At 42.8% G+C, this 19738-nt stretch overlaps 1 protein-coding gene across 4 annotated transcripts in view; it reads right to left on the bottom strand.

Moving 5' to 3' along the window:
* Nucleotides 1–19738, bottom strand: part of LOC117457617 (RNA-binding protein Musashi homolog 2-like) — a 245990-nt gene that overhangs the window by 20134 nt on the left and 206118 nt on the right. For all 4 annotated transcript variants that reach the window (XM_034097776.2, XM_034097777.2, XM_034097778.2 and 1 more), the window contains exons 9-10: nucleotides 13417–13531; nucleotides 12890–12964 (exon numbers count right to left, since the gene is read on the bottom strand). In XM_034097776.2, coding sequence (XP_033953667.1) covers nucleotides 12890–12964; nucleotides 13417–13531 — 190 coding nt within the window. The remainder of the gene's footprint in view (nucleotides 1–12889; nucleotides 12965–13416; nucleotides 13532–19738) is intronic.

Below are 19738 nucleotides of genomic sequence, written 5' to 3'. Positions count from 1 at the left end.
GTCACACGAATATCAAAGTGGTCGGTGACGCAGAGATCAAGGAACAGACGTGACAGCGGCACAGCTACACCACACATGGAGCAGTCTGCTTTATCCAGCAACACCAGTCCAGAACCAACAGCGACACGGCCCGCTCTGAGTCAGGCCATGTCGCTGCGGCTCAGAGACACACAGGGAGGGATTTGTGTTTTTGAAAAACACTCGTTATCGTCATGTCAGGTTTTTGGTGGATTTAATCAAGTCTTGGATTGCAGAGTATGAATGTCCTCTTGCTATTTTCAGTTGATAAAGTTTGTGAAGGCAAGGGGAAAGCTTCCGCGATCACCGTCTCCTCCGTTCCTCCAAGCCCCGCCCCCTCCCTGAAAATAATGAGTGACAGGCTGACAGTGACCCGATAGAAACTTTATTATTCACTTAATCACTGATTGAGATATGATGAAGCTAACTTAGTCTCATACATTCATGGGATTCATGTAACAGTAAGTGTGCACCCACATGCACTATTTTAGTTTTTATACGCCTGTTGTCTGCTGTGTTCAGACTCAAGTCATGTGTGTGATGCCACATTCAGGACATTCAGTGTCCTTTTTTTAACAGCAGACCGTAACTATAAGCTGCAGCTCGACTGCAGAAGCATTATTTTTTTGTTTTTGAGGATGGAACAACTTCACACACAGATATATGGAGGCTAGACCTACAGTTGATTTATTATGGTTTAAAATGTCATGTCAAGACGAAGAAGAAGATGAAAAAGATGGCTGAACTGTTCAGTGTCAATCCTGTGGAGATGGAGATGGAGGTTATACATCTCCAAAATCATGCTCAGCTGAAGTCTCAGCAAAACTCACAACATTTCTGGAGCCTTGAAGACCCAGAAAACTATAAGAACATTCACCAAGCAGCACTGAACACGTCTGCTTTGGTTGGTTCTGTTCTACAGACCTTTGTGAAGCAGCTTTTTCTGACATGAATGACATCTAAATACAGAACAAGGCTGACTGATGAACATGAAAATGACTCTATTAGAGTGAACCTAAGTGGCTACACTTCAGCATACACCTATGGTGGACTCCATGCAGCGCCAGTCCTCTCACTGACTGTAACAAAGAGTGAATGCACTTATTTGACCATAAGTGCCATAAGATGCTTGTCAGGTGGTGATTAAGGACATGTATGTGAATTCTCAGTGAAGTACTCACTATGTGGGCCATAATAATATGTGAGACATTTTCGTTTTCTTGGACCTTTTGTGATAAGCTTGAGGTATTGCAATTGCACACGTGTACAAAAGTATAGCTTAATTAAACTGATGAGCGCTATGTGAATAAATGTAAGCGATGTGATGCAAGTAGCTCTTGGCCACTTTCATTTTTTCAAAGTAGCTCTCAGATGAAGAAAGGTTGAAGACCCCTGCTCTAGACCGACAATTTTTTGGAGCTGGAAGTGAACCGGATTCCGGAGCTAAGAGGCGGCGTCTCTGCGGTGTGAACAGGAAAAAACGGTACTTTTCAGGCTGAAAACGCGTTGGTGTGAAAGGGGCATTAGAGACTCTTGCCACCCAGGAAAAGCCTGTGTGGCATTAAATCAATTTCATGGACCCTTTATTGCTAGAAAGCCAATGTTAAGATTGCAGTGGGTTCAGGGCCTTGGTGCTTAGCTTGTCCTGAGGGGTTTTTGTGGGAACTGGGACTGAAGACAAAGAAAGTGAGAGCTCAAAGGACAAAAAAGGTGGCTCCATAGTTTCTGGACGAATCAACATTTCCACAACATTCGTGTATCTTCCATTTCTTCCTGCTGCCCCGGTTCTTCTTGAGAATATGTAATTAAAATATCCTTTCGGTTTGTTTTAAGCTGCCTACTCATGAAATGTGGTTGGTCTTTGCTCACCGCGAGGTAGTTTGCAGAGCTTTGCGTTTAAAACAACTAGTTTTGTTCAGTTTCTATTGTTACCGTCCCTATGTAGCAAAAAGTCAATGGAAATCAGTTGAGTTCTTTTGAATTTGAAAGTTTGAACTTCAGAGCGCAGCAACAGGTGACAATTTCAAGCAGTGCTCAATGGCGAGGGTAGCACTTCTTCCTAATCAGCTCTCTCTCCGTAGGAAAAGCGGCGACCCGTTTTTAACTGAGGTCATATGAAGGCAGCTTTATCTTCAGTAAGATCTCTACACATTCCTTGACTAGCCGTGATGTTTTCATGGACTCCTTTTGTACTCCTATTTGAATAAAATGACACATAGTAGGGTCCTCCAGATTCATCACTCGTTGGTTATCATCTGCACCCACCTGGCCTCATTCTTCTCTGACAAATGGAAACAGTGCAGCTGCGAGTCTGGGATGGAGAATTGTGATTAAGGGCTACTTAGAATGGCGAATGTGTGTTGGGAAAAATACTGAATGTACTCTTCTAATATCAAGTAGCACATGATAACAAAGGCCCTACGTAGCTGTGTACGTAACCGGATGTATGATTGTTGGGACCCCTTGAAAAACGAGATGGTGCATCTCAAGGGGTTTATCCCAATCAATAAAAATGTCTATATTACCTAGAAGAGCATCAGGACTGTTTAGGCATATGATAGCTATGTTACAACGATTAACATGATGATTCAGCCTCGATGAGATAGACATTGACTGTCATGTTTATTGCTTACGCAGACCTTATCTATCTGAACTAACATTGAATACTGCTTTGAACCAGTATTCCTCCATCTTGTGACTGTGTACACTCATCTTGTATATAAGCAAGTCAAGGACACTTTCGTGGAACTATTTATTCCCATGCAGCTCGTGTGATGACTACTTCCATTCTTGCAAGGATAATAAATACATGTATCCTGATATTGAAGACCAAAGCCAGAGACAGTGATATTTTCTAGCAATGTGTGTTCTTCCGAACAGCAACACCATCCACTTCCTCGCCAGTTAACCAGGGTCAAGTGCTGTCTGAAGTAGTGGAAGCTTCATTGGCGGGAAGAGGGGCTAGAAAGCTAAATCGCTCTAAACATCAAACATCAAATAAAGCTTGAAAATGGTTAAATGCTTATATTATACCCCTATTATACTGTTTTTCATCACTATATTATAGGTTTCAGATATATACAAACATCTCTCCGAAGCCATTGACTCGAAATACTCAACAGATCATGCATTGTAGCATGCCATAAACCCCTCTGTTTCAGCCCTGTTTCAAAAGTGTTGATTCTCTGTCTGTTACTTTAGATGAAAACAAGGAGCCCCTCTCCACGCCCCTCTGAGAGAGATTTGGTTAGAAAGAACACAATGGTTGTTGTTGCTATAATGCAGGGGTATTATTATCCAGTGGAATGCCCTTACCTACTACTGGCCTAGTTAAATCAAAGTGGTTTAGTTTTTTTTGGCTGGGCAGTGTAGTTTTACACCGTCTTATTTGACTTTACTCAGGACTTAAAAATGTTTTTTGGGGGCAGACCCCTCAAAGAAAAATAAAATATATTTACACACGTAAGGTCATCATCGTAACCATCGAGTCACCCGTGAGCAGAGCATCAAGTTGGCATGTCCATTACAGCTGAATGCGGCGATTACCATCTTGTTCAGCAAAACGCCTCACAAACGTATTAAGATCTAAAGCTTTAGTGCGTTTAGTGGATAGCCGGAGCTGTATTAGATTAACATTAACATGCTTATTGTAGTTGTAAGTGCACTACCTTGCGGCCTGTAGTACCATCCTTGATGGAGCATGTGTGTGGGCTGGACCTGTATTTTACAGGAAGGAGTGAGCAGAGAGTAGAGTTGTCGATTCTTGTTCTGTTTGCTGTGACTATCTTCCTCACCCTCTCAGACTTTTGAGTTGCGCGCGCTACTAAAGAGACTCGCTACCATGGAAACCAAACAATGGTGTAGCTGTATTAAAGTCCCGAGTGGAAACAGTCCTGAGTAAATCTGAATTTGTAAGAAATCGGGAGAAATGTGGGAGAAATATGACCCCGGGAGGAAACCGGGAGAGGGCAATGAAATCGGGAGTCTCCCGTGAAAATCGGGTGTGGTTGGCAAGTATGGTTGGCAGTTGCCACCCCATGCCCCCATGCCCGGTAGATCCGCCCATGCTTGACCGGTACTTGCTTTTGATCAAAGTCAATGCGGAAAATCCGCACTCACACAGGTAGGCGGAGGTGAAGGGAATGAGCACTTTACAGGGGGAACGTCTCCACAGACAGCCAAAAGTGTGCAAGTGACGTGTTCCAGTGTTGTAGTCAAGTCACCATTCACGAGTCCAAGTCACCCTCGAGTCACCACTCTTCGAGTCCGAGTCCAAGTCCGCATCAACCAAGGGAGAGTCGTAGTCGAGTCCGAGTCCAAGTCCGAGTCACCCAGGAGTGGTCCAAGTCGAGTCCGAGTCCAAGTCATCATTACCTGTGTTCGAGTCCAATTCCGATTCACTTAAGAAGAGTCCAAGTCAAGTCCGAGTCACAAGTCTTCATGTATTAATCTTCGTGGATATATGTTTTGAAATGTAGCTGCTCCTGCTACATTGCTGTTATCCTGTCTATTGAACTGCTGTGAAGCGAGTTTGGCTACAATTCTTGTAATAGGTGCTATACAAATATAAAGCTTATCTTATAATATTAATATTATTATTAATATAAATAAACTATATTAAAATGAGTTACCTTTTAGAGAAGTGATTATATTGTATGCCAATATTTAACTATGGTAAGTTTTCGTTTTGCACTTTTATTTTGATAGTAATAAGATCGGGACTCTTATTTGAAGGAACTTTTACCAGTTAATCAGTTACCGATAAAGATTTAGCCCCAGAAAGCACATGCTACTTAGGCAATTGCAAAATGACTTCGTTCTGCATGTTAAGTAGCCATGTGCTTTCGTTCTCGGCTGAATCTTTATTTATTGATTAGATCACGTTACTCTGATGATAGTGTTCAAGACAGCCTATATGTCTGAACTCGATCCTGAGAGTAAGTGTTACGGAGCCTTCTCTTCTATATTGTTTCCACATAACGAGCATTAGCGCTGCTCTTTTCCAATGTGGAAGCAGAAATGTGTGAAAGCATACAGCATGATGCGGGGTGTGTCTGTAGACATCTCTAGACTGGAACAGCGGGGCCAGTACGTGAACTCGCCATACAGGATAGAGGACATCAGACTCCAGAGAAAATGTCTTGAGTCCGAGTCCAAGTCGGAGCGGCAATGTACGAGTCGAGTCCGAGTCATCGTGGGGGGGGGGGAATTCACGAGTCCGAGTCCAAGTCAGCCTGTGCGAGAATTCACAGTCCAAGTCCGAGTCGCGTCAATCGTGCGCGAGTCCGAGTCGAGTCACGAGTCCCGAAAAATCGGCACTCAAGTCCCGACTCGAGTCCGAGTCCTAGGACTCGAGTACTCCATCTCTGACGTGTTCTGCCAGACGCTGTCTCCTCTTTCACTTTAGGTAACTTCACTAAAAATCGATCCATGTGGCCGCTCGCATAAAGTTAGCTGAAGTTAACTATCTAGATTTCACTGTTTCTCGTTATTTTTTCTCACTCTGCGCCTCCCTGAAGCTCTCTGGCGCTCCCCATGGGAGGCGCGCCTCACACTTTGAAAACCGCTGATCTACACTTTTCAGTTATCTTGTATTAAAAAATTAGATACAATTGTTTTCTTTATATTAAACATATTTATCTAGAGGACAGTAGTTGCGATACAAGATGAAAATATATTTAAAATATACAGTATACAATGCCAAAATCAGGATAACATTATGGATAAGACAAACATTACGGCAGGGATAGTATTCAGATTTGCATACACATTATCAGATCCAAACTAATTACATTTTATTGCAATCCTCAAATGTTTTGTTCCTCATTCAAGCCATGTACTGTAAACATCTTATATATTTGTTTTAAAAAAGGGCTGTCCAAGTGTATCACTACTTTTTGTGTAAAGTGACTAAGGACAGCACATATTGCTTAATCCTGAAGAGTTTGACCACAACATTATTCTGTATGGTACAAGTGTTGCTACAGTTTGGACTTCTCATGCAAACCATGCGACGGCAGAGTAGGTAGGGTTGTTGCCAAAAAGCTCCACTCTGCTTACAAATTGCCCACTTTCCCGATTAGTATTACGAACATTAACAGCCTTGTTCATGAGTTAATAGCCTCCAAGGGTATCAAGTGGTTTCACCCACAAATACTGTATGTGTTTGTTTTTGCCAGGCCTCTGGTTTTGGAATTATGTCACTTTTCCAAAAAAGCATCCACCTTCACATTTGGAGTCAGATACTGAGTACAGACATAGGCACACAAACACACACTCAGACACACACGTTCTTTTGGATGCCTGCAGTCGGAGCTAATGGTGCATTTCACATAGCTATTTTTGAAGGCATTAAGGCACAGGGAGAATCCAATTGGAACAGCCATCCATCCCTCTTCAAAAATAGACAACCTATTGTTGACACATTCTCTGTGAAAAACAAGGCTTCTTCTTTCCTGTTCCCCAGCAGTGAGTGTATAAAAGCCTGCGACCTCTGTCTGTTCCACTCTGGTGAGTGCAGCATCACACAGATGTAGTAAAGGCAGTGGGAATGTGGGTTAAAATGCAGCTGAGGGCTGTCGACTCCAAGCATAAAGTAGAAAATAAAAGGCATAAAGGTCTAGGAGGAAGGGCTGCTGTATGAAGGACTCACCAGGCAATCTGTAATACATGTGAAATACTGAAAGGCTATAGCAACATACATTTAACTTTAGACAAGCGGAGTGATCTGGAGATCATTCACAGTAAGAGGGAGCATTTTTAGCCATGTGATGTCCACAAATATTTTTTATTGGGGTGCCATGATTTAAAAAAACAATTGCAACCAAATCAACCTTTTTTTTTTAAATCTGACCTTCTCCTAAACATAATTTCAAATCAATCACGCAAATTGTGCCATGTCATTGTGATTTCATTGGTTAAAACACGTTTTCTTTTCATGTATTGATGCTAGAGGAAGAGCAGCCCTACTTTGCGACATTAAAGGTCACCTATTAAGCAAAATGCACTGTTTGATGTCTTTTATACATGAATATGTGTCCCGGTGTGTCAGGGACCTCACAAAGTGTCAGAAAACACAACCCTCTCTCTTTTCCTCCATACCCACATCTCTAAAAACGGGGCTGCAACGGAGCTGATCCAGATTTGCTGGGTGTGTGTGTGTGTGTGTGTGTGTGTGTGTGTGTGTGTGTGTGTGTGTGTGTGTGTGTGTGTGTGTGTGTGTGTGTGTGTGTGTGTGTGTGTGTGTGTGTGTGTGGTGTGTGTGTGTGTGTGTGTGTGTGTGTGTCTGTGTGTCTGTGTGCATGCAGAGGTAGGAGAAGTACTCAGATATTGTACTTGAGTAAAAGTAGAAGTACCAAAGTGTAGGAATACTCTGTAACAAGTAAAATTATTCAAAAGGTCACTGAAGTAAAAAGAACAAAAGTATTAGCATCAAAGTAAACTTAAAGTACCACAAGTAAAAGTAGTCATTGTGCAGATTTCAGAATAATATATATGATATGTTTTATAATGATTGATCATGAAAGTGTTCAAAGCTGGTGAAGGTGCAGCTAGTTTGAATGACTTTGTGTAGACTGCAGGGTAGCTGGTGGATTTACTCAGGTGGACTAAAAGTCTGATTTAACACTTGGTTATATTTCACATCATTCACCCACATCTGTAAAGTAACTAAAGGTATTAATACATGTGAGGGGAGTAAAGTACATATATGAACTCTGAATTGTAGTTGAGTAGAAGTACAAAGTAACATAAAATGGAAATACTCAAGTAAAGTACCTCAACATTTTACTTAAGTACAGTACTTGAGTGAATATATTTAGTTACTTGAGTGTTGCTGTATTTGTGTTAGTCATGCCTCTGTCTTGGAGACTATTGTTATGTTATGGAAAGTAAACATATGTTTTATTTGCAGATGGTGCAGTGTTTGTTACTGTTCTGTGTTAAGTAAGTTAACATATGCCATATTAGCTAGCAGTATGTTAGCTAGCCCTGTGTGTGAATTGACATTGTAACTGTGATATAGTAAAGCTGTGTGTCTGTTTTCATACATTACAGCGCTGCTTACTACTGTAGTTCATTTGCCCTTGCCTGCAAAACAACAAAGAACAAGCAAAGACAAGCCATGTCTCTTGAATGGAGGGCTTTTGCAGGTTAGCTAGCTGTTTAGCTGGACCTAAGGATACACCCTGTAAGGGCAGGACAGTAGGTCTACATCGTGGTGTTTTTTTGGGGAGTTTGTTCAAAATGAAGTGCATTCAGTCCTTTCCCTCATCCCTGATTCAAGTCAATGCCCGATGCTCTCTGCAAATGAGACATTTTAAGTATTTAACTTATTATAAAATGATTGAATTATTTCAATATTTTCTCCATACTTTGATGTAAGTTATATTCCGCTATAGTGATGTGTCCCTGGGGTAAGATGTTGCATTATTGGATGTCTTTTGTGTGTGTGTGTGTGTGTGTGTGTGTGTGTGTGTGGTGTTGTGTGTGTGTGTGTGTGTGTGTGTGTGTGTGTGTGTGTGTTCTTTGATATTATTTTTTCATAACTGATGAGGCCACTAATCAAAAGTGAAACATCATTCGAGGAATGGTTCCCAACAAGCAGGTACGCAGAAAGAGGGAAGAGGGAAGAGAGACAGGATGGAGCTTTTATTAGCTCTGCAGAGTCTGTGACCTTGGTGCTCACTAACACACACATGCATAAATGGACACAACCTTCAGCTCTCATCAGCGGCCAACATGTCCTCCACCAAAATGGACTGTGACAAATACAAAGAGACAATTGTTTTTTATGAAATGGGGAAGCGGCTAAAAAGAGACATTGCTCTTGCTTATACAAGCAAAGGAAGTAGTCAAAAGCACTTTGTTTTTAAAAGTGGTGGGGACACTTTTTTCCGATAAAAAAAACGCTTGTATTTCACCCCCCCACCAGCCTGCAGTCGCAGAGTCAACTGTTTAGGCAATTATGGTATTATTACATCTTAATACAGTGTAATCCTAATGAAATGTAACTCCTAACAAAGTAGCATCCTTTCAAGTGTTTTAAATCCATATGTCTGTGAAGAACATTTGGTCTGTGTTCACGAGGGTAAGAAGAAGGGTTGCATGACACTACAGGAAAGACAGGGGGAAAGGAAGACATTTGCTCTAGGGGGGTAGCTGCGACACACAATTGTGCTTTGTACGGTGTGAGCTTTGCTTATTGTGATAGGGCGACCATCTGGGCCCAAATGTTGTTGTGTTGTCATGTAAATTATATTTTGATGTGTCCCTATCAGGCCCCAGCCACACAAGGACAAAAACGGTCGTTTGCGTTACTGTTTAGTGTCATATAGACCGTTCGGCCACACAAGGACGACCGAATACGGCACTAAACGACTGCGGAAACGATAACGGGTCCCAAGGTGGATAGAACGGCATACGCAACGCTCTGGGGGGGTCCAACGGCTCCGTGTGTACGCCCTATCCGAACATTTTCTGATAATGATGAGGCAATAGCCCCGCCTCTGCTCCTCACCCCCGCATCAAAGTAAACTGCACACGTTCACTTTATTTATACAGATAAATCCCATTGAGATCATTGATCTCTTTTCCAAGGGAGACCTGCTCAAGTAGTTCCACATGAAACATCAACAGAACAACAAAAGGACATCATACAGCATCATTTACATAATGATCCACATAAACAGGTACCAATAGCTTCCGATTGACTAGCATCCAACCGAGCTTTAAAAACAGTTAGTGGCACCAGATTGTTCAACACTGAATTCAGATTAATTTATCTGTCTCTCGATATGGACATAAACGCGAGTGAAGTCTAATCTGACAGGACGGAGACACGCAGCTCTGCTCACCTGCAGCTCCTCCCGCTGTGATGCGGCGGTGAACGGAGTAAAACACACACTTCAAGTCAGCGGTTGGAGCTAAACGGAGCGGTCTCGTGTGGACAGACACTATCCGGATGACTATTGCGTGTGGACGGAAGCTTTCTTGCGATTGCGTTTGCGTTAATCCTATGCGTTTAACCGTTTTCGTCCTCGTGTGGCCGGGGCCTAAGAGAGTCTGTCACACACAGAGAAGGACGCACTCAGAAGGAGTCGTCATGCTTACAAGCATTACATAGAAAATATCTTTGCCTCACTCATCATTTTCTCTAGACAGCAGCTGATTTGAAGACCACACAACGCAACAGCCTGCCTGCTTCTTTATGTTCACAGACAGAGAATGGAAAAGTTGGACAAGAATAAATTGTCGAAAAAGTGCACTATTTGGCTGCTGCAAAAAGGAGCAATAGGCCGATATGATTTTTTATTGTCTGTTTCTAAAGTTAACTAACATAAAATGTGCCCCATGTAGAAATTGCACCATTTGCATCCCCAGCAACACAGGCACCAAGCGTGAACGGACAAAACAAATAAACTCAATGTGTTCTTATTTATTACCATTGCTGTTTTTCACAAAATGTTTCAACAAATTATACTTTCAAAAAGTGTTGGGGACATGTCCCCAGCGTAAACGACACTTAGGGTTCAAATGCAACTGACATCTCTGCAGTGCAGCATACTGCCACGACTTAACACTCCTTCACTACAAAGCCTAGGAACTGCGTTGGGAATTATTGTCGTGTTTGTCTCAATGTTTGTCTTCTAGTCCATTACACATCTCATACTCACCACACAGGAAAAAGTAATGAAACCAGCAGAAATTCTTTAAAATGACATTTCTACAGCAAATATACCAAAGCAATAACAACACGGGAGCGTGAAGTGTAATCATTACTGTCTTTTACCATCAGCGCGGCGTCTCCCGCTAGCATTACAAGACAATTCCACTAAATAGGATATGAACACAGGACATGGCAATGGAATAGTTGACTTTGAATGCGCTTGAATATAAAGATTGCTGTACAAAAAACGATGTTAAATGGAGCCAGAAAAGGCTGCTCCGACTAGAAGTGGAAAGGCACAATGAACACTCACAGCCTTCACATACACCAACACGAGCCACATTCTTTGACCTCTGAATTGGGTCCCGGGCGAGGATTATGGGCAGTGCTTCAGAAAGAGATGAGCTCCTCGTTCTCTCAACAGCCAATTTTTAACCTCTACGGCAAGCCAACTACTCTATATCCTTCAAAACTGCAAAGCGAAAAGGAGGGGAAGAAAGAAGGCTTTAATTCACCTTTTCATGTTGGAGCACCAAGGTCGTTCTGCTATTATCAGGAAATCAAAGTGAATAAGTGAGAAGAACAGAGGGGGAAATCATTTCACTAGAGGCGCCACGGGATTAAGAGCATCGTCTGAAGAAGCTGACCTAGAGCAATCATGGTATTTTTAAAAGGGTCCCAGATTGGATGGAATGAAAGGATGGATGTTAGTGTAATGTGCTGCCAAGTTGTTGGCTTGAGGATGGCAGGGAAGAGCTGTCAAAGTCATTATGGAGAGACAGATACTCCAAGCATTAAGGTTGTGATTACAGCTCCATGCTCGGGGTACAGCCGCTGATCCCCCCTCAGCCTCAGGGGACAAAGCTGTGCCATCATCAGTAACCCACGGAGCCACCGCTGTTGATGAGCAAGGGCGGTTGGAGGAGATATCACAGTTGGAGGAGGCTGGGATTTGACAAGCTGTCTTGGCCAACCCTAGTGGGCCATCAGCTGTGTGTGTGTCAGTGTGTGTGTGTGAATGGCAGCAGCCTGCTGTGTTCCCCGGTGCGCTGTGGCCTTGAAGCTATAGCACATTCCTGGGGCTGACATATTCTATTCCTGTTTCCTCTGGCTTTGTCACACCACGGGGCTCCTCCAGCCTTCCTCAGCTAATTTCCATCCCAACCGTTTGCTTTTTAATCAATGCAATGTGGTCGAAACAAGGAGATGTTGCAGTGTGAAGATTTGACTAAGAAAATGCTGGCTCATGTGAGCTCTTTGGCACATTTGCACAAAAGTGACCTTGAGTACCGTACTTTTCGGACTATAAACCGCGACTTTTTCCCCCATTTTTTTTGTACAGCTAGCGGCCACTAGGGGACACCTTTAACACTATGGGCTCTATGACCGGTCCGCGCCCGCCACCTTTAAGCGGCGGGCTCCAGCAGGACAAGCTGGAGGCCGGAAAAGAGTGAGACAGGTAGCGCGCCAAAGTAAAAGTGGAACCGAGAGACAGAACGAGAGCAAGACAGACGGACAATTTAGCTGCTGCTGCTTATATGCAGGTGCGCTTTATAGTCCGAAAAGTACGGTAATAGCAGGACTGTGGCTCAGTTGTTACCCCTTCCTCCTGAGGTCTGCAGGGTAGGTTTGAATCCAGCATGTCCAGCTGTGCTTAGTCTCCCGCACTCCTACTTTGTTTGTATTGACTTTGTACACATTTTTGGTGGATCACTTTTATTCTACTGTTATACATTACATCACATACAGCTGATGCTTTTATCCAAAGCTTTTATCCAAAGCTGCTTACAATAAGTTGTACAGCCATGAAGCTACAAAAGAAATATAACAAGAATCCTGCAAAAACATTAGCTTTCAGAAGGCTGAACCATTGTAAGTGCTACTGCATTGGCTTCAAGTAAGCCAGTGGAAACAGGTGGGCGTTTAGTCTGTGATGGAAGATATCAATGGGGAGCTTGTTCAACCATTTTGGTGCCAGTCGATTGTGGAGAATGACGGAACATCAGTTCGCAGTGAGCTGTAAAATGTTCTAGCATTACAAACCACTGTGCAGTGTTGTGGTGTGTCCGTATCTTTTGAGCATGAATGCAGTGTGTGTGTGTGTGTGTGTGTGTGTGTGTGTGTGTGTGTGTGTGTGTGTGTGTGTGTGTGTGTGTGTGTGTGTGTGTGTGTCAAGAGTAATCACCAGTTTAAAGGAGAACTTACCTGGGAACTGGTAGCTGTAGCTTGGGGCAAATCCAGTGTAACCTCTGCCGTATGTTGCTACAATGTTAGGATAACCTGGGGAGAAGGCAATAGAGGACTTTTAGAAAAGCATCATGATAAAAAAGTACACATAAAAACTTCTATACTTGCATAGTCCTTTCCATCACTTGTATCTTAGTCTATCCCACTAAAGATCAACGAAGAGCTGCACTAAAGACAACATTTATAAAAAATAGACATGTTTCCTTCCTTTTCTGAGGATGGATTTTACACATATTTAAGCCATTATGAATACAGTACTATCTGTAAAATATAAAATGTGGGTAATTAATCCTTATTCTCACAGCCTGGTCTCCACTGCAACCTAAACTGTTTGCCTGAGGAGGGTACCCCCGACACAAAACACAGATACATTTAAATGTGAAATCATTATTAGCAAGTGACATACGTTTCCACAGTTGATGAAATAAAATCATTTGTGTTAGATAAATATTATGCACATTCCAAAATGTAAGCATTCAACTTACTCAGCATGCCCATGCCCAGCATAAAGGCATCCACAGTGTACGGAAGGCCCCTCGCCCGACCTCGTGTCCCCGGGGGACACATCACTTCTTTCGGCTGGGCCTTTTTGCATTCTACCTGTGAAACAGATAACGAGAAAACAAGTCAAACAATACTTGACACTTTACTTACACCGTTCAGTGTGTGTCTCAACCATTTTTGATAATGTTTTGCTTTTTATACCAAATGGGCTTGATGCTAAACTGTTTTGGAATGACCGGCTTCATTAGAAGTGTTTTAGACCCTCCAGTTGGCGAATATTGCAGCCAGATAGACAGCAAATGTTGCCCTTAAATGTATTCACATTAAATTAGACTCAGACCATTTTTCTTTAAATCTTTTCATTTACATTTAATGTCCAAGTTCAGGATTTGTTTAGAGCCAACATGATCTTACTGACTCTTTAGGTCTTTCAGTTCAGAAGTTAAGGGTGATTCAACACATTCAACACCATTTGTGCCTTACTTTACAGTAACGGAGCGTCCACACTACAGCTCCAAAAATAGCTTGGAGCTGGGCGTGTCTGGAGCTTGGGGATTTTATTCAAGCAACACGGCCAACAACCAATCACATGAATCTCCCGCCCCTGACATACAAAGCAAAAACCCCGGGGATTGTATGGGAGCAATATATATATATATAAACTCCCCAAACAGGCGAAACCCTACCAGTTTCCCCCACTGTCTCTGCCACCTCCCTCCATGCCTGGTTCCTCCGGTTTGTATCCCGGGAGGTGAAGAGGGTCTGGTCATACAAAACCGGGTGATTCGCTACGGCGATAGTTAGTTTCTCCTCCGACTTTTTTTGAAAATATAGAAATGAACGGCGGGATATCTCTCCCAGCTTAGACGCGGTTTGATTGGCTAGCGCTTCAGCTGTCAGATTTTGGGAAACGGGATTTGATTGGCTGGCGCTGGCTACTCCGGCGTCCAGGCGACCAGAAGTTGAACAATGTTCAACTTCTGGTCGCCTGGGTCGCCTGAGACGCCTCGCTCGGCTACCCACAATTCAGTTCGGCGAAAAAGCGCGGCTACGTGACGTCACCCCATTGAAAGTGAATGGGCAGCTTGGAGCTGCTTGGAGCTTTCGACGCTGTAGTGTAGACGGGCCGTAACGGAGCGTCCACACTACAGCTCCAAAAATAGCTTGGAGCTGGGCGTGTCTGGAGCTTGGGGATTTTATTCAAGCAACACGGCCAACAACCAATCACATGAATCTCCCGCCCCCGACATACAAAGCAAAAAAACCCCGGGGATTTTATGCGAGCAATATATATATAAACTCCCCAAACAGGCGAAAACCTACCAGTTTCCCCACTGCCTCTGCCACCTCCCTCCATGCCTGGTTCCTCCGGTTTGTATCCCGGGAGGTGAAGAGGGTCTGGTCATACAAAACCGGGTGATTCGCTACGGCGATAGTTAGTTTCTCCTCCGACTTTTTTTGAAATATAGAAATGAACGGCGGGATATCTCTCCCAGCTTAGACGCGGTTTGATTGGCTAGTGCTTCAGCTGTCAGATTTTGGGAAACGGGATTTGATTGGCTGGCGCTGGCTACTCCGGCGTCCAGGCGACCAGAAGTTGAACAATGTTCAACTTCTGGTCGCCTGGGTCGCCTGAGACGCCTCGCTCGGCTACCCACAATTCAGTTCGGCGAAAAAGCGCGGCTACGTGACGTCACCCCATTGAAAATGAATGGGCAGCTTGGAGCTGCTTGGAGCTTTCGACGCTGTAGTGTAGACGGGCCGTAAGGCAAACTTACATTTTGACCTTCAGAATGGCTGTAAATTGATGTTACATTTATTTAAACTCATTTGTCAGACACTTTCCAAAGTAAATGAAGTGTGTTCAACCTCTGTAGGAAGAAGAGGTTGAGTACAAGTGCATCATTAAGTACAATGGGCACTGAATCCGCTCTCCTTTCTGTAATTTCCCCTAATTATTTCTCGTCTAATCTCCCTCTCAATAGCTCACTTCTTAAATTAAAGGAGGACCACACACACACTCACACACAGACACCTTCTGCACTGTTCCTTCCTACATCACTGTGACTGCCTTTATCTGGGGGATATCAGAAATGCTAATTTGTCCTGGAGTGCGCCAAGGCCATTCGCTTAAGGTCAGAGAGCCTTTGTTTCAATGGCTTTGCCGATATCATCATTATGCCTCAATCGATATGCCTGAGACAGAAAAACACAACGTGCCGAAGGCCCGTTTACCCTTCAAAGTTCTTGTTTAACTGTGCTAGCAGTGAATGGAAGGGACGTTGCAGTTATTAACCACCAAGTGGATACAGGATGTGCTACGGGAAGTGGACGCTGGCGGGGGTCACAGCAGCCTGGTGTGACCACACACTGAAGCTGAGGGGGCTCAGGGACATTGGCATCTAGCAATCAAAAGGTCAGTGATTTGACCCCATTTCCCATAGGGATGTCTAAGGTATAGCAACGTTTGTATGTCACTATGTTTAAAAAGCTAAATGACATGTAATGTAAAGGTGCCTCAATGATGATGATGATGATGATGATGATGATGGTTCATCATTAAAATGGACCATTTCAAAAGGCAGTGTGTCTCCTCATTTTAACAAATACAAGGCATGGTATGTGTATCCAAGATAAGATATACTGTGTATATACACACATACACATATATATACACACATACGCAAATGTATGCCACTATTATTCCCCACTGAATAATGTGGGCTACACATATGCTCCTATGGTTATGCTATGCTTCAGGAAAATGCATGTCCTTCGTTTTCGCCACACCTAAAGTGAACGAGTGCAGTTGTGCCATTACACCGAGGTAGTTAGAGTGCTTAATGTTGTCAAGTGGTCTCTAGTCAGTGTTTGTGTTCTCTAGTCAGTGTTTCTGTTCTTTAGTCAGTGTTTCTGTTCTCTAGTCAGTGTGTCTGTTCTCTAGTCAGTGTTTCTGTTCTCTAGTCAGTGTGTCTGTTCTCTAGTCAGTGTTTCTGTTCTCTAGTCAGTGTTTCTGTTCTCTAGTCAGTGTTTCTGTTCTTTAGTCAGTGTTTCTGTTCGTTAGTCAGTGTTTCTGTTCTCCAGTCAGTGTGTCTGTTCTATAGTCAGTGTTTCTGTTCTCTAGTCAGTGTTTCTGTTCTCTAGTCAGTGTGTCTGTTCTCTAGTCAGTGTGTCTGTTCTCTAGTCAGTGTTTCTGTTCTTTAGTCAGTGTTTCTGTTCTCTAGTCAGTGTTTCTGTTCTCCAGTCAGTGTGTCTGTTCTCTAGTCAGTGTGTCTGTTCTCCAGTCAGTGTGTCTGTTCTCTAGTCAGTGTTTCTGTTCTCTAGTCAGTGTTTCTGTTCTCCAGTCAGTGTGTCTGTTCTCTAGTCAGTGTTTCTGTTCTCTAGTCAGTGTTTCTGTTCTCCAGTCAGTGTGTCTGTTCTCTAGTCAGTGTTTCTGTTCTTTAGTCAGTGTCAGTGTTTCTGTTCTCTAGTCAGTGTTTCTGTTCTCTAGTCAGTGTTTCTGTTCGTTAGTCAGTGTTTCTATTCTCTAGTCAGTGTTTCTGTTCTCTAGTCAGTGTTTCTGTTCTCTAGTCAGTGTCAGTGTTTCTGTTCTCTAGTCAGTGTTTCTGTTCTCTAGTCAGTGTGTCTGTTCTCTAGTCAGTGTTTCTGTTCTCTAGTCAGTGTTTCTGTTCTTTAGTCAGTGTTTCTGTTCGTTAGTCAGTGTTTCTGTTCTCCAGTCAGTGTGTCTGTTCTATAGTCAGTGTTTCTGTTCTCTAGTCAGTGTTTCTGTTCTCTAGTCAGTGTGTCTGTTCTCTAGTCAGTGTTTCTGTTCTCTAGTCAGTGTGTCTGTTCTCTAGTCAGTGTTTCTGTTCTTTAGTCAGTGTTTCTGTTCTCTAGTCAGTGTTTCTGTTCTCCAGTCAGTGTGTCTGTTCTCTAGTCAGTGTGTCTGTTCTCCAGTCAGTGTGTCTGTTCTCTAGTCAGTGTTTCTGTTCTCTAGTCAGTGTTTCTGTTCTCCAGTCAGTGTGTCTGTTCTCTAGTCAGTGTTTCTGTTCTCTAGTCAGTGTTTCTGTTCTCCAGTCAGTGTGTCTGTTCTCTAGTCAGTGTTTCTGTTCTTTAGTCAGTGTCAGTGTTTCTGTTCTCTAGTCAGTGTTTCTGTTCTCTAGTCAGTGTTTCTGTTCGTTAGTCAGTGTTTCTGTTTTCTAGTCAGTGTTTCTGTTCTCTAGTCAATGTTTCTGTTCTCCAGTCAGTGTGTCTGTTCTCTAGTCAGTGTTTCTGTTCTCTAGTCAGTGTTTCTGTTCTCCAGTCAGTGTGTCTGTTCTCTAGTCAGTGTTTCTGTTCTCTAGTCAGTGTTTCTGTTCTCCAGTCAGTGTGTCTGTTCTCTAGTCAGTGTTTCTGTTCTTTAGTCAGTGTCAGTGTTTCTGTTCTCTAGTCAGTGTTTCTGTTCTCTAGTCAGTGTTTCTGTTCGTTAGTCAGTGTTTCTGTTTTCTAGTCAGTGTTTCTGTTCTCTAGTCAATGTTTCTGTTCTTTAGTCAGTGTTTCTGTACGTTAGTCAGTGTTTCTGTTTTATAGTCAGTGTTTCTGTTCTCTAGTCAATGTTTCTGTTCTTTAGTCAGTGTGTCTGTTCTCTAGTCAGTGTTTCTGTTCTCTAGTCAGTGTTTCTGTTCTTTAGTCAGTGTTTCTGTTCTCTAGTCAGTGTTTCTGTTCTCTAGTTAGTGTTTCTGTTCTCTATTCAGTGTTTCTGTTCTCTAGTCAGTGTTTCTGTTCTCCAGTCAGTGTGTCTGTTCTCTAGTCAGTGTGTCTGTTCTCCAGTCAGTGTGTCTGTTCTCTAGTCAGTGTTTCTGTTCTCCAGTCAGTATTTCTGTTCTCTAGTCAGTGTTTCTGTTCTCCAGTCAGTGTGTCTGTTCTTTAGTCAGTGTCAGTGTTTCTGTTCTCTAGTCAGTGTTTCTGTTCTCTAGTCAGTGTTTCTGTTCTCTAGTCAGTGTTTCTGTTCTCCAGTCAGTGTGTCTGTTCTCTAGTCAGTGTTTCTGTTCTTTAGTCAGTGTCAGTGTTTCTGTTCTCTAGTCAGTGTTTCTGTTCTCTAGTCAGTGTTTCTGTTCTCTAGTCAGTGTGTCTGTTCTCTAGTCAGTGTTTCTGTTCTCTAGTCAGTGTGTATGTTCTCTAGTCAGTGTTTCTGTTCTCTAGTCAGTGTTTCTGTTCTTTAGTCAGTGTCAGTGTTTCTGTTCTCTAGTCAGTGTGTCTGTTCTCTAGTCAGTGTTTCTGTTCTCTAGTCAGTGTGTATGTTCTCTAGTCAGTGTTTCTGTTCGTTAGTCAGTGTTTCTGTTCTCTAGTCAGTGTTTCTGTTCTCTAGTCAGTGTTTCTGTTCGTTAGTCAGTGTTTCTGTTCTTTAGTCAGTGTTTCTGTTCTCTAGTCAGTGTTTATGTTCTTTAGTCAGTGTTTCTGTTCGTTAGTCAGTGTTTCTGTTCTCTAGTCAGTGTTTCTGTTCTTTAGTCAGTGTTTCTGTTCTCTAGTCAGTGTTTCTGTTCTCTAGTCAGTGTCAGTGTTTCTGTTCTCTAGTCAGTGTTTCTGTTCTCTAGTCAGTGTTTCTGTTCGTTAGTCAGTGTTTCTGTTCTCTAGTCAGTGTCAGTGTTTCTGTTGTTTCTGTTCTCTAGTCAGTGTTTCTGTTGTTTCTGTTCTCTAGTCAGTGTTTCTGTTCTCTAGTCAGTGTTTCTGTTTTCTAGTCAGTGTTTCTGTTCTCTAGTCAGTGTTTCTGTTCTCTAGTCAGTGTTTCTGTTCTCTAGTCAGTGCTTCTGTTCGTTAGTCAGTGTGTCTGTTCTCTAGTCAGTGTTTCTGTTCGTTAGTCAGTGTTTCTGTTCTCTAGTCAGTGTTTCTGTTCTGTAGTCAGTGTTTCTGTTCGTTAGTCAGTGTTTCTGTTCTCTAGTCAGTGTTTCTGTTCTCTAGTCAGTGTTTCTGTTCTCCAGTCAGTGTGTCGTTCTACTAGTCAGTGTTGGTCTGTTCGCCAGTCAGTGTTGGTCTGATTCTCTAGTCAGTGTTCTTGTTCTCTAGTCATGGTGTTTCTGTTCTCTCAGGTCAGTGTGGTCTGTTCTCTAGTTCAGTGTTTCTTGTTCTCTAGTCAGTGTTTCTTGGTATGTCTCCTCCAGTCAGTGTGTCTGTTCTTGTAGTCAGTGTCGAGGTGTTTCGTTCTCTAGTCAGTGTTGCCGGTCTCTCTGAGTCAGTGTTATCTCTTTGTCTCTAGTCATATGTGTTTATGTTCTTTAGAAATCAGTGTTTGTCTGTTCGTTAGTGCAGGAATGTTTCGTGTTCTCTATGTCAGTGTTTCTGTTCTTT

Source organism: Pseudochaenichthys georgianus, chromosome 13 (assembly GCF_902827115.2).
Source record: "Pseudochaenichthys georgianus chromosome 13, fPseGeo1.2, whole genome shotgun sequence".
NCBI lineage: Eukaryota > Metazoa > Chordata > Actinopteri > Perciformes > Channichthyidae > Pseudochaenichthys > Pseudochaenichthys georgianus.
The sequence above is the reverse complement of the archived record's forward strand: the minus strand, read 5'-3'. Positions and strand labels throughout refer to the sequence as shown.